This window comes from Aspergillus lentulus (assembly GCF_001445615.1).
Source record: "Aspergillus lentulus DNA, contig: Alt16, strain: IFM 54703, whole genome shotgun sequence".
Lineage (NCBI taxonomy): Eukaryota > Fungi > Ascomycota > Eurotiomycetes > Eurotiales > Aspergillaceae > Aspergillus > Aspergillus lentulus.
In genome coordinates this window covers 1,183,450-1,197,071 of record NW_028322113.1, presented here as the reverse complement: position 1 = coordinate 1,197,071, position 13,622 = coordinate 1,183,450, and the positions used below count along the sequence as shown (strand labels likewise).

Below are 13,622 nucleotides of genomic sequence, written 5' to 3'. Positions count from 1 at the left end.
AAAGAAGAAAAAAATAGTCGTCCCCCGAGCCGGAATCGAGCCGGCGACCTTTCGGTTACAAGGTTATTCTTCCATTACAGCCGAACGCCATATCCAACTAGACCATCGGGGGTTGAGACGTGATATACTCCGCGTTGCTTTGATCTATAGGATCTAGGAATTTCAGTGATTGCAAGAGAGAGTATTAACGTCTACTCTTTGGAGGCTCACCGTAGCAGATAAACGAGCACGAGGTCTTCACTGATAAGTTAATGCTGTGTTCATTGAATTATCTTGTTCATTCCTGCTAGGTATTCTCTTCGCATGTCATCCAGATTCTAAATGCTAACCGACAGAGTAGTCGCCTTTCCCCGGCGTGAAGTATATATAACTGCGAGCGCATCGGGCCTGGATACCACATCTTCGGCGAAATCCAACCTGGACAATGAGAGCTAGGCTGAAATCGTCTGCGCAAGACGTTGCTTTCCTATAATTTCCATAGTACACGTAGCTTAAGTCCAGAACACCAAACTATTTCTCCTGTATCACGAATATTGGGCAAAACCGAACCGACCTGACAGGTATATATCATCTTATCAATTTCCTCATCCGTTCGCCTGACAAGAGTCATACTCGCAGTAATCGCAGTACTCGCAGTACTTCTCCTCCAAGGCAGTTCCACCTACAGGGTATGCGATTCACTAATTCCCTTGTCTCTTCATTGTTGCGCAGAACCTCGTCATCTTCCGGTCTGTTGGAGATCGTTGCTGTTTGCATTGCCTGGTGGGATAAACAGCGAACAGTACGGGACTGACCGGCATTGCGTGCGCATATATTTATTCATCCGGAGCTTCGTTATACTTGTAGTGAAGTATATAGTATATGCCTCGTGCCCTAGTAGTCGTCGTCCCTCAGAATACGTATGGGTAGGAGACAGAGCGAGCTGCGGGGGCGAAGCTCGTCAAGCCAATCCTTGAGGCCGCTGGATTCTGTCGAGCCAGGCCGTGGCATACGTATATCTATCATATTGCTGTAGCAAAGAGGCACATCACGGCCTCTACAGTCGTCTGATTGACACACTTTGCCTGGACGCGAGGCCGAGAGTTTGATGTTGATACGTAAAGCCAAGTACGCACCGTGCGGTACCCCTAAAGGTGCCAAGGAAAAGCACGACAAAGAAAAGAACAGACAAATCGACGAGGGTCGTATCGGAAGCATACGTGGTATTAGTACTAATCAGACCGTCTAAGAGGAAGGACATCGCTCATGTGAGGTTTCAAACATCCATGGTTTTGAGCAGTTAGCTTGGCCGCAGACAACCAGAGCTTGTCATTGTAAAGCATACACCATCCAAAGAAAGTATCTAATCCCTAGATCCGTCCGAGTCTGCCCATATGCGAAAAAGGGTTGCATCAACACACTATCCACTGCTTAAAGTGGAATATGATATCAAAAACTAAGAAAACGAAGGAATGTATGGGCTTAATAGTTTTCAAGGGGTATTATTCTGGCGAGAACGGTTTGGTCTGCACTAGACATGTATACTCCTGACAACTAGGCGAAGTGCCGGTGGTTGTAACATTTCTATGTCAGGTCATAAGCCCCGACTTCACGCTGATCCAGCAAAACTCCCAAAAGCAGTGCCCAAAGCACCACACGCCGACGCCGTCGCTAAATCACACAGTGTAACCCATAGAATGAACAAAAAATGCAAGTAGGCCATGATGCTATCATACAGTAGATCGCGTCGTATTCAGGTGTCAAAAGACTCATGTCTCTTTCGAGAGAAGACCGCCGACATCCTGGAGCTCCACATCATCCGACCTCTCCAGAATGGGCGCGTGAGTATCCCGCTGGGGGTGATACGGAGGCACGGGGGGATCTGCAGAGTCGCTAAAGTGGACACTCGAGCCCCGTCGGCGGCCATTTCTTGTGTTCGATGGGGGGAGTAAGCCCCCCACGTCCTGCAGGAAAGCTCTGCTACCATTGCGATATTGCTGCGAGCCAAAGCTCAGCTCGCGATGGCGTGTCGATTCGCCAGAAGAGTTGTGAGACCCTGGCGTTGGGGTGTCGTCCAGTAGCCCACCTACATCGAAGATGGAGACTTTGCTAGGGGAGGAGAGGGCGGCATCATTTAACTTTTTGTGAGGGGTTTTGTTGGTCTCGATGTACTCATGAGGGCTGACTTTCAGCTCCAAGCTACCAGTTGTAGACGTTATGTCGTCGTCTGTTCCCATCGAGTGACACTTGTTGCCAAAGGACCAATTCGGGGTCAGTGCCCCCGTTTGGGCCGTGAGGGGATGGTAGGGCACGGCGATTGGAGCTGGACGGGGAACCTTGTTGTCCGAGGAGTGAAGGTCAGGGGCCAGTCGCATCCCTAGATCTCCAGCAAGATCCGAGTCGCTGCCCCATTGATGATAGGTAATAGTGGCACGTCGCGTCGAGCTGTGATCCATACTTTCGCTCACCGAGGCCGAACCAACATCCTTCTTGAACTTCGCCTTCTTAACACCCTTATCTCTGACGAATGAGCCGATGACGACCGCGTTGGAGACAGCGGTCGCGGCCAGGATCTCCAGCGACGCCAGAAGCGATCGATACTGCTGCGATCCGTGGTGCCAAATGACCGATGGAACGCGATAGCAAGTGATCCCAACCAATATCAGAGACAAGGCGAAGAGCACTGCGAGTACCACCTTGCGCTTCATCGGCATATGCGTCATTAAGACGATCGGAATGGGATAGGCAACCAGAAGCAGGTCGGTGATAATGTCGCATGCCCCCATCGTGATCAGATTGGCATAGCCCAAGCGACACTGCGGCCCTGGATCCGGAACAACCTGCCAGTAGTGGTCGAAAGGCTGACATTCAACGAGAGTCGCAATCAGCACTGCGACTAATGTCGACGCCAGGAAGTAGTAAATGATCTGGAGGAATATTCGGAGTGACCGTTGCCAGATCATCCCTGCAACTCGTTTCAGAAATTCGCACACGGTGAATTTGGCGATCCAAATGCTGTTCGTAGAAGTAAATCATCAGTATACCAGCAATGACCAAGAACGCAAATTCGGGGGCAAGGTGTATTACAAAATCGCATAGAATATTCGAGCGGCAAGGACCAGCCTGCTGCCAATCTCTCTCTGCCGTATTTCCTCCTCAGTCAGGCCAGCCGTCTTGGTATTGTTCGTGCCATAGAGCAGTACCACATGCACCAGCGCCATCCGTATCAACAACGGAATCACGCTAACCATCATCATCTTGTCCTCTGGGAAGAACCGCTCAGTCCGGATATAGCGACCACAGACACGGGTTATAATGAACGCCAGAGAAAATCCGGTCGCCCACCAGCTCACCAGGAGTGTGGGGTGATCATCAAACCGTGTCCGAATGTCCGGGGGCGTCTGCGAATAGATCCCTCGTGTGTTCAGCATCGATTGGTATAAATCCATGGCCGCTGAGCCACCTCCGAAGAGGGGCCAGGGATCAACAGACGGCAAAGGCGTTTCTTATGAGGGTCAATCGACGATAAGAGGTCCCGGAGAATTGCGGTGTGAATCGGATAGCTTCAAATTGATTTACATCGTTCAGCTTGAATACCATCGAGGGACCACAGTCAATAAAGCGCACGTGCTCTAACTCCGGGGAAACAGTGTGGGGGAGGCAAACTAAGAGATCGGAGGGGAGAAGACGGAGAATTTCACGCGATGATACTTAAGGGTCAAGTAAGGGTGGGTTCTAATAGATGGAGATGAAACAACGGCGGAAAAGTACCCCAGAACCAAGGGTCCCTGAAGCAATAATGACGATAATAGTAGTTGTAGAGTACAAAGGTCCCAGCTATCGTTAATATATCGTTGGTATAAGAACAAAAGGGAACAAAGATGACGCGAGAGCTCGAGAGGCAGCTTCGGATTCACCGCCGTTTTCAAAGCGTCGATCCGGTTGATATATAACTAGGTACCTACTCAGGTAGCAAGGAAGAGAGCTTGGACAAGCTACCAATCCAACGAAGAGTCGAGAGTGAATATTAAATAAATAAAGCCACGCCACGACTCTCTCTCGCCCTGGGGTAGCTGGAAGGATCTCAAGGTAAAGTAGCGCGATGAGCGCAGGTGGAGATTACACTGGCCGGTGAGTCTGTCATTGCCTCATCGCTATGGTACCAGAAAACCACTCAACGAAAACTGAGAGAACCCAGACTCAATCCAGTTAGCAAATACTATCTACCTCTTAAGGGCCAGAGATAACCAAGCCACGAAGATAACGCCGGGGATTGGGAGGGGAAGACTTGGCCCCTGCTGAGTGGTCACTGACCATTAGCTAAGAAGCTCGTGTGATAGCCTCCTGATATGAGAACGGGTATTTGAGAGACGGTGACTGGGATTGGATGCTGGGCATCGAGCGGGACAGAGTGAGATACGGGAGGCAAAAGACAGGGAACTCGCTTAGATAGACTTGTGGAGAGAGAAAGTCGGAGATAAGTTCAAGGCTAACAGTACGGGCCAAGATGGGCGCAGCCAAGACGAATAAACGATGGCACGCAGGTGATGGCACCGAAACCGAACCATCCAACCACCAACCCAGGATGAGATGGAAACCGGACATTGGATCATGACGTGACTGGCACCCCGGGGATGCTTTCTGTAGATACTCCTGTTTTCTTCACTTCTTATGGCGTTGAAAAAACGCTGATCCATGGATCATCCGCAATGGGATGGCTCGGGACTACTCGTGATAAGAGGCTGAGGGATGGACGAGTAAACACATGATAATAAACACCGCAAAAGCCTAGGTTGATGATAACGAGACTGTTATTATTGTTGATTGCATGTTAACCAAGCCAGATTGGCCTAGACTGATTACCCCATAGACTAAGCTGCTTTCGTGGAGATGTTACCCGACGCCATAATACACTCTACTATGATCTGGTCTCTTGCGATACCACTAGACTAAGGTACTCCCTTAGCTCTCTTAACAAGTGTTTTAAGTGCAATGTCGCCTGGAAATGGAGATCCACCGTTTCCATCATTGAATGTAACTTATACCATCCATTATAAACTCAACTGATATTGCTTCAGAGCTTTCCTTTGCAGTCCCTGGCTCTGTGCCACCGTCTTTGCCCCTCTCCACGTGGAATGCAGCTGACAGGGCGGATGTTACTCTGAAGTCTAAACCGTACATGAGTCGGACAAGAGGAAGGGGAGTTACCATAGACGCACGAGAAACTTTGACCAGGATGGGACAGGGGAGAGAATCGACCGTTTCACACCCCAGATTAATATTCCCGATCCATGCTTGTGCTAGGCCAAATGTACAGACAGACAGGCAGGATTGGGCCGTGGTTTATCTTTTTACAACTTAGTTTCTCTACCTGGTCACACTGTCCATGTCTTGGAGATAAAAGATACAATGTGGTACTCGACTATATTATACAACCTTTCCCTCCGATTCGGGGGATGTCAGTGCGGAATGATACCATGTAGCTTTCATATGAATCTCATAATCTATATCTAGTAAGCCGAAAAGAATCCCATTAGAGTTGCTTTATCCTGAACAATCAGGCAACAACCTGATTGGCCTGGTTCTCCCTGTTCACCTCGTCCCTGACCGATTTGATTTCCACCCCTTTCAAAAGACCATCTAGCACGGCTCTCAACTCCCGTAGGAACCGAGTGACTTCTTGCTCTGTTCCTACAGTAATCCGCAAACAGCCCTCACATCCGAGTTCCTTGCCCCGGAACCGGACAACGACGCCCCGCTTCTCAGCCATAGCCTCGTAGGCCGCCAAGGCCACAGCGTTACTGGGCTTTCCGCCTTCGCTGGCAGGCTTGTCGAGCATTTCTACGAGAAGGAAGTTGGATTCCTGTCCACCGAGGAAACGACCCACACCTGGGATCTTGGGGAGCTCTTGTAACATTCGTTCGCGCTGAGCGATGATCTGCTCACGGTACTTGCGCATGACGGCCATGTTCTCGGGCGACAGGGCGGCGGTCGCGATTGCACTCGTCGGGCTGGAGATGTTGTAGGGGGCTTTGAGGCTGTTCAGGAGCCGGGCAATTTCCGGGCTTGTAAATGCAACGCCAAGTCGGATGCCTGCTAGTCCAAAGGCCTTGCTCAAAGTTTGCATCACGACCAGATTGGGCCATTCTGTCACCCACTCGGCAAGACTGGAGCCCTCGGGCGCAAAGTCAATGTATGCCTCGTCCACGATGACCACCCCGTTCCAGGTGGGGTGCTCCAGCACTTTCTGAATGTCTTCCTTCTTGATCAGGTTCGCGGTGGGGTTACCAGGCGAGCAGATGTACGCCATTTTGATCGACGGATCCGCAGACAACGTCTCGTTGATCTTGTCCGGCTGCAGTTGGAAGCCATTGTTGACGTCCAGGGGTACCTTCACGATCTCGACATCGTTAACTTCCGCGCTGACGGCGTACATGCCATACGTAGGAGGGCAGGTAAGGATCTTGTCCTTTCCAGGAACACAGAAACATCTCAAAAGAGCGTCAATGGCCTCGTCGGACCCGACACCTACGAACATGTTCTCCGGCCCCAGGTCCTTCTGTGTGTGAACGTGGGTGTTGCGAAACTTGCAAAACAACTTCTTCAATTCGATCTGGTGTCTGCGATCATACATCATGTCAGTATGAATGGGTTGCGTTTGCATGCGACCGCGGAAATTGCTGAGCTTACGGGTCTGGGTATCTGTTCAAGCCCAGGAAATCAATCTCCGGCTTCGAAGACCCCGACGAGCCTCCATTGACTGTGGATTTCTCGAGCGTGCCTTCAGAATTGAGCGCAAGTCCTGGGCCGTAGGCGTTCTCGTTTGCATCGAGCAAGATGTTCGTCCCGTCATCTTTGTAGTCACTGACTCATTAGCTCTGGTGACGGACTTTTGCAAGGGATGATCCTGGGGAAACACACTCTCTTGCGCATCGGTAAGGTTGCAACCTTAAGATGTTCGGCCGCGCGCACTTTGAAAGATCGAATGGCGACGAGTTTGGAGCCATTGTGATGGTTTGGATGATGATCTAACAAGGAATTTCTTGGAGTTCAAAAAAGTGGTGGGGGGATAGCGGGGAGACAGAAGATGATACCTCCGGAATCCGGTGTCGGAATCCTGACTCGACTACTTGCACGAATGACTCAATCAATCCGGCCCACTGCTGTAGACTATTCTATAAATCTTGTTTATTGTATGTCGAATGATGTGAATGTAGCCGGTGACCGAGGATAGTAGTTACATATGTACTTCATGAAGAAAAATCGAAGAACGCCTCGATATGCCTTAGGATTCCAAGAATCGCCAATCCGTACCACCCGTGTATTGATGACACCCAAGATGAATTGCTCAAGAGGTCTATTCTTGCTTTGAAGAAGGAGACTCCTCGGATGAAGCTTTAGGTTTCCGGCCTGAGGTTCTGTACTTGCTTTGCTTCTCGCTCAAGTAGCGCCAGGTTCTGCTGATTCCTGAAGTAAACAAACCCTTGATGGTCTGAACGGTACTTGGCCAACGAATCGTCTTCATTATTGACGCCTGTACTTCCTTTTTGAGGTTCTCATCGGCCGCGATTCGTTGCTCGAATGGACCGCCCTGCCTCCGTCGCACTACTTCCGAGTCGCTGTCGCTGCTCTCCTTCATCATCCTGTTGAACTCGACTCGGGGAATTTCGAATCGAGACTGATACTGAAAGTACAACTTCTGCTTGAATGATTCAGGTAACCGCCGTACCATATTGCCCCGCTTCACCGGGTCCATGTCCTGTGTAAGACGCACGTTCGCATTGGGGTCGTCGATCCAATCTTCTTCCGTGCAGCGTCTGTCGTTGAACGTGACGTTGGGAAGATTCTCAATGAGAGGTGCATATAGCCGCCGGAAGTGTGCCATCTGGCCCGAGACGATATTCCGCACTTTCCGGGGGTCCTCCGCTGGGAGTGACATACGGAGATCTCCCATATAGCTGATTCCCGCGATAGTTGTGTACAGCTCGAATTCGCTGAACTCGGCTGGCAATAGCAGCAGCGCTACCCTGACCGCAGACAGGAGGTTAATCTGGTTGGCTAAGCGCACCCTGGGGTGGTCGCGCAGGATCTTCACAGGTTTTTGTAACCGTCCGGCGAGATACAATGTGTCCCATTGACTAAGATCCCTACACAGGGTATCGAGGTTCACGACTCCGTATTTGATCAGCGTGCCATTAACCGTCACGTAAGGATTGAAGTATACGCCTGCCCCAAATCTGTCTTGTACCTGGGAAACCATGTAAGACCCAGTAGACCCCAATGCGGAGTAATGGTCACGGTGTTGACTCAGGTTCAGTGCGTGCCAATGCTGAGTATATGATACTCCAAAGATAAAATCGATCATCTTGCCCTTGCCCTGCTGCATATTCTGAATCGCTGCCGGGGCCGATGGGTGACATTGACTGGACCCGGCTGCACTGCCGGACTGAGGGAAGACGCCGGAACCGTAGGCGAAAGCATATCGGATCGGAGCGCGGAACTGCCACAGAATCTGACGCAGGGCCTCTTTGAATTCTTGATTAATGATCATATGCTGATTGACGCCAAAGTCTTTGGACGGTAATTCTGAAAAGGCAGAGATTGAAAGATTTGGATTCTCGTCCCAATCCGCTGGCTCCGAGAGCGAAGAGGAAGTAGAGAACGAAGCTGTAGATTGCGACGGCGTCCAGAGACCATGGCTGGAAGGATTGGCGTTTCTTCTTAAGGAATCAAGGTTACCGGACGGCAAGAGTGTATCGATTGATGAACTCGAACGAGAGTCGTTGGAAAAAGAGCGTAGAGAAGGCCGGGTTCGGGAGCATCGCGGGATTGACGGGTAAAGAGAGCGTAAACGCAGGTAAGAACCCGACTGAGTCTTTGCAAAAAGAGCCTGATGGGAAATTGGGTTAGCATCTTGCTAAGCCGAGACCAGATTAAGTGATAAACGTGGGAAGGTCTTACGGTCACTTCTTGCATCATAACGATTCCGATGAAGGAGAATGAAGGGGAACGTGTATAGCAGTGGCAGCGACGGTGTCAAAAAACAAACAGCAATTGAAATCAAAATCTCAAACCAACATCTTCAAGAACAAAGATCAGATTAGAATTGAGAGTCTATTGAAGAATTTGCGCAATAAAAAAGATGGTACATATGGCCGAGGATCACAAGCAATTTATTATTTGAGAAACATCAAGTAGGTAACTAACAAGCAGACTCAACCTAAATCACGGGGGCGGCACACTCTACGATCTGACGTACTCTCGGCAGCGTTCTCGGCCTGTCCAGTGCTGGCGGCTGTGCTATCCGTGGGGCTCTTGCGGCCTGAGGCATTAAAAGGACCTCTCAAAACCGAGGGTAGGGACAAAGTAATGAATATGAATATCTGCTATTTATCCAAGCCCTTTGTAAGAATTCCAACTGATTCTATACCTTAAAGTGGTTATCTAATAAGAAACGACGGACTTGCATACATACATAAGATCACAAAGAGAATGAAGAAAGCTTGGTGACGAAACAGTTCCCGACCAAAATTGAAGTCTCTCTTTCGCCCATGCGCCATGCTGCCCATAATGCGTACAAGTGGACGAACTTTTCAATATTTCCTTTGTGCCTTCTTGGTCCCCTTCCTGCAACCACTGATTGCCGTCGTTACCACGCAACAAGACTCTCCAACTTTGGTTTCGTTATCCGAGGGTATAATAGTAGTTTCAATTCAAGATCAATTCCGAGCGCATCTCATTGAGCGCAACGAATTGTACTGAAAAACGTAGACCCTGGTCCTCTAAGCAGAGCCGAGAGACAGAAATATAACCTCGGAGGACTCCAGTTCGACTCTTCCGCAACCGACTCATGAAGATGTGAAAGGCGCACAAAAGGTCTTCTGCGAACGATTGTGTCGCTCGAAAAGACATGCGTACTGATGTAGTCCAGCGCGATTAAATTACCCAGCGATAACTGGCATAACGACCGGCGGTTTCACTCTTTCGGATAATCTTGACGACCTGTCCCCGCCGCAAACCCAAGTACCTCGCAACAGGATCAGAGACCTGGATACGAGGCAGTTGCGACTCCTTCAATCGATACCGCTGGAGCAGATTCTTCTTCTCCTCTGGGCTCAGCAGGACGTGTTTGGGAACCAATTCGTGACGAGTGATGTTGACCAGTAGATCCTGCTCCTGGAAATGCTCACAGATACGACCGGGGATACCACTCAGTAGGCGCACAGCAGATGGGGAGATTGGCGTCTGAGTAATGAAGACTCCGGTGTGAAAGTTGTTCTCATCAACAAAGTGATTGAAGGCTCGAACTTGCTTGGTACCGACACCGGTGGAATCGGCACAGAACTCAACATAGATAGTACCACAGTCAGGTTGAGGGTCTGGGTTGGCGGGGGTGGGCAAAGGTGTGTATTTGGCTTGCATGGCTGCTGTAGGACGAGCGCTGATTTTCATCTTGGTGCGGCTGTATGGTTGAAGAAAGTGCGTTAGACGAATTGAACAGGGATTCAAAAGAGGTCCAGGGTAGTCGCGTACTCAGGGAATCCCACAGGATCCGCATATTTCTGTCTAAATTCATCTAGGGGAATTTGAATCTCTTCTTCTGTGACTTCGTACCCCTAGCAGCAGAACAATCGTGTAAGCATAACCGCACGACAACATAGCGCAAACAAATAAACGTTTCAGAGAAACTCACCCGATCCGCCAGCATCTCGAATACCGTCCTCCAGGTTCGCCAAAGTCTGGTCATCTCGCGGTCGGCCTCCGCGGAGCTGGTGTATTCTTCATCCATGGCTGAAAATTGAAGTAACCGCGCCTGTCCGCTGCCTCAGGAAAAAATTGTAACAAGCAAAAGAAATGCTATCTCGGAGAGAGCGCCGAGTAATATGTCAGGCGCAGACGGGAGTTGTATGGAAGAAAACTGGTCGATAAGTAGGAATTTGGAGACTGTCAGTGATTGAAGTTCTCGAAAAATCGGGCGGACCTGCGCTAAGAGCGCCAATGGTAAGCGCCGCCAACCAGAAGAGAATCAGACGCCAGTAAAGGCCAGGCTTACCATAGAAGAGCTAGGGAAAAAAAAGAGTGAGCCAGGGAAAGAAGAGAGGCACGAGTTCTCGGTCCCCTTCCCCAACTTTCCGCCTACCTGTCAATTATCAATTATTTTTGTGTATCACTCTCGTGTTACTACCTTACCCTCCTTTCTTCCCACTCCCCTGAGCTGCGTCTTTCTGCGATTGATCCAAACGATCAATCTCGGCTCACTTTTGAGTTTCTCCTCACTCATCTCTTCCTCCTTCATCCCCGCTCTTTAATTCTCAAAAAGTCATGGCTGCCACCGCCAATGCCGCTCCTGCCACGGAGCAGAAAGCCAGGCCGACCAAGCCCAACGAGGAGGCTTTCAAGGCTGATCTCGCTCAGGCTGAAAAGGAGCATGCTGCTGTCCAGGAGAAATTGGTATGTGGGGTCTCCTTCAATTAATAACGTCCATTGTTTTATTGCTTTGTTGTTTGTTTCATGCTCCGCACAACGTGCCTCTTTTTTTATTTCTTCCCATACCTCTACCCCTCCTTCTGTGGAAAATGACCCTCACACATCTATCATTTCCTCTTTTGCTTTAATGATATGTGTATACGACCACTTGCAGACTGCATAACATATCTAAAGATACTGACTATGCGCAGAACCAAATCAAGGCCAAGATCGAGAGCGCCAAGCCTAACAACCAGGACTCGCCCGCAGCCAAGAGACAACAGGAACTTCGTGCTGAGCTCTCCTCCATTCGTCAGAAGCAGCAGGGATTCAAGGCCTCAAGAACGAGCACCCAGGAGAAGATCAATGCTCTGGAGTCGACCCTCAAGGCCCGGATCACCGAACAGAACAACTCCCGCACTCGCATGCCATTCAAGAATGTCGAGGACATTGACCGTGAAATCGCCCGTCTCGAGAAGCAAGTCGACTCTGGTACCCTCCGCTTGGTGGACGAGCGCAAGGCTCTCTCCGACATCTCGACTCTTCGTAAGCAGCGCAAGAACTTTGCCGGCCTAGACGAGCAGCAGAAGGTCATCAACGACCTGAAGGCGCAGATTGCTACCCTCAAGAAGACTCTCGACAACCCCGAAGCCAAGGCTCTGAGCGACAAGTACACTGAGATCCAGAAGGAGCTCGATGCCATCAAGGCCGAACAGGACAGTGCCTTCAAGAATCTGAACGCCCTGAGAGACGAGCGCACTAAGCTGCACGCTGAGCAGCAGAAGAAGTGGACTGCCATCCGTGAGATCAAGGACAACTACTACAAGGCCCGCAAGGCGTACAAGGAGTATGAGGACGAGGCCTGGAGGATCCGCCGGGAGAAGCAGAAGGCCCAGCGTGAGGCCTTTGAGCGCGAAAAGAGAAAGAAGATCGCCGACAAGAAGCTCGAGGAGGCATCCCGTCCCGCTTACACCGACGAGATTCTCATCGCGCAAGGCCTTATCCGCCACTTCAACCCGTCCTACGACTTCTCCACCCTTGGTCTCGATGACAAGAAGGATCAGTCTTCCGCTTTCCGTGCTCAGGTCGGTCGTACCGTTGACGACTCCAATATCAAGGGCATGAAGGTCCTGAAGAAGGAGGACCGCGAGGAAGACTACTTCGTCGGCACCGGCGGCAAGAAGGGCAAGAAGGGTAAGAAGGGCACCGCCAATGGCAGCCCTGCCCCCGGAACTCCTGCCGAGCCCACCAAGTTCAACCTCAATGTCGGTGTCATTGAGGACTTTGCCAAGGTTAAGATCGACCCTCCTATGAACCAGTCCGATGTTCCTGCTGTTGTCGAGAAGCTTGCCGCCAAGATCACCGAGTGGAAGAAGAACCAGGCCGCTAAGACTGAGGAGGTGAGTTAACAATAGTTATGAGAGATATTTGCAGGCGATTTCGATGTGCTGACTGATTTGTGTAGAACATCAAGAAGGCTCAGGAGGAGATCAAGCGTCTGGAGGAGGAAGAGGCGAACTCTGACAGCCAGCGTGCCACCGACCATGCCAAGAAGGTCGCTATTGAGAACAGCGGTGTCAATGGCAAAGTCTCCGCCGAAGCTGAGCTGAAGCAGGAGAACGATGCCACCGCCGATGTCTCCGAGGAGCTCCAGAAGGCTTCGATTGAGGACACGGCATGAAGAGAAACACGAACGATGTAGACTCGATCTACGCCATCGCATGCACATCCCATTGCATCAGCGGGTGCTTTTTGACATTCTAGATCTGCAAGAGCTTCCCCGAAGTTTGCATTCTCATTTCTTGCGATTCCCCAAGCATTGCCAACCTGAGCTCCTTCCGGAGCCCTCTCCTCCCTTCCCGCACCACCTACATGGGATGCCAGTGGATTTTGCCATGGCGGACTCCCAATTTCCTTTTCTTGTTCTGTCTTTATATATCATGTGATACAGCCTTCTTCTGGAGGTGGCTCAGCATTTCCCATCGTGACTTATATTCTCTCGTGTAATTTCAGGATTCATTTCCGTTCTGCTCCCTGTCCCGTGTGCCATCGCATGCAACCCCTGTCTCCTCTCCGATTCATGTGGTCTTCAAAAGTGTTTGAAGAGAAGGCAAAAACATTGGTTTAGCGAGTTCATTTCAGCCTGTAAGTAACGACATGAGCGACTGGAAATACTA

At 50.4% G+C, this 13,622-nt stretch overlaps 5 protein-coding genes and 1 non-coding gene across 6 annotated transcripts; 1 reads left to right on the top strand and 5 right to left on the bottom strand.

Moving 5' to 3' along the window:
* Positions 1 to 20: 20 nt before the first annotated feature.
* Positions 21 to 112, bottom strand: ALT_t158. The gene is given in 2 exon segments: positions 21 to 56; positions 75 to 112. It is a non-coding gene; the product is annotated as a tRNA-Tyr (tRNA).
* Positions 113 to 1,748: 1,636 nt separating this feature from the next.
* On the bottom strand, positions 1,749 to 3,428 carry ALT_7868 (putative integral membrane protein Pth11-like; the record flags this gene model as incomplete). The annotated part of the gene is made up of 2 exons (XM_033561054.2): positions 1,749 to 2,994; positions 3,067 to 3,428. The coding sequence occupies 2 exons, from the start codon at positions 3,426 to 3,428 to the stop codon at positions 1,749 to 1,751; spliced, it is 1,608 nt and encodes a 535-aa protein (XP_033416945.2).
* A 2,108-nt stretch (positions 3,429 to 5,536) lies between these two features.
* ALT_7867 (histidinol-phosphate transaminase) lies at positions 5,537 to 6,986 on the bottom strand (the record flags this gene model as incomplete). The annotated part of the gene is made up of 3 exons (XM_033561055.2): positions 5,537 to 6,599; positions 6,670 to 6,843; positions 6,901 to 6,986. The coding sequence occupies 3 exons, from the start codon at positions 6,984 to 6,986 to the stop codon at positions 5,537 to 5,539; spliced, it is 1,323 nt and encodes a 440-aa protein (XP_033416946.2).
* A 350-nt stretch (positions 6,987 to 7,336) lies between these two features.
* ALT_7866 (phosphatidate cytidylyltransferase) lies at positions 7,337 to 8,801 on the bottom strand (the record flags this gene model as incomplete). The annotated part of the gene is made up of 2 exons (XM_089600335.1): positions 7,337 to 8,699; positions 8,755 to 8,801. The coding sequence occupies 2 exons, from the start codon at positions 8,799 to 8,801 to the stop codon at positions 7,337 to 7,339; spliced, it is 1,410 nt and encodes a 469-aa protein (XP_089455228.1).
* Positions 8,802 to 9,915: 1,114 nt separating this feature from the next.
* On the bottom strand, positions 9,916 to 10,768 carry ALT_7865 (DNA-directed RNA polymerase core subunit RPB5; the record flags this gene model as incomplete). The annotated part of the gene is made up of 3 exons (XM_033561057.1): positions 9,916 to 10,441; positions 10,513 to 10,595; positions 10,673 to 10,768. 3 exons carry the CDS (start codon positions 10,766 to 10,768, stop codon positions 9,916 to 9,918), a joined length of 705 nt encoding a protein of 234 aa, XP_033416948.1.
* Positions 10,769 to 11,301: 533 nt separating this feature from the next.
* On the top strand, positions 11,302 to 13,126 carry bfr1 (putative nuclear segregation protein (Bfr1); the record flags this gene model as incomplete). Its single annotated transcript, XM_033561058.2, has 3 exons — positions 11,302 to 11,430; positions 11,658 to 12,845; positions 12,911 to 13,126. The coding sequence occupies 3 exons, from the start codon at positions 11,302 to 11,304 to the stop codon at positions 13,124 to 13,126; spliced, it is 1,533 nt and encodes a 510-aa protein (XP_033416949.2).
* Between the last annotated feature and the right edge of the window lie 496 nt (positions 13,127 to 13,622).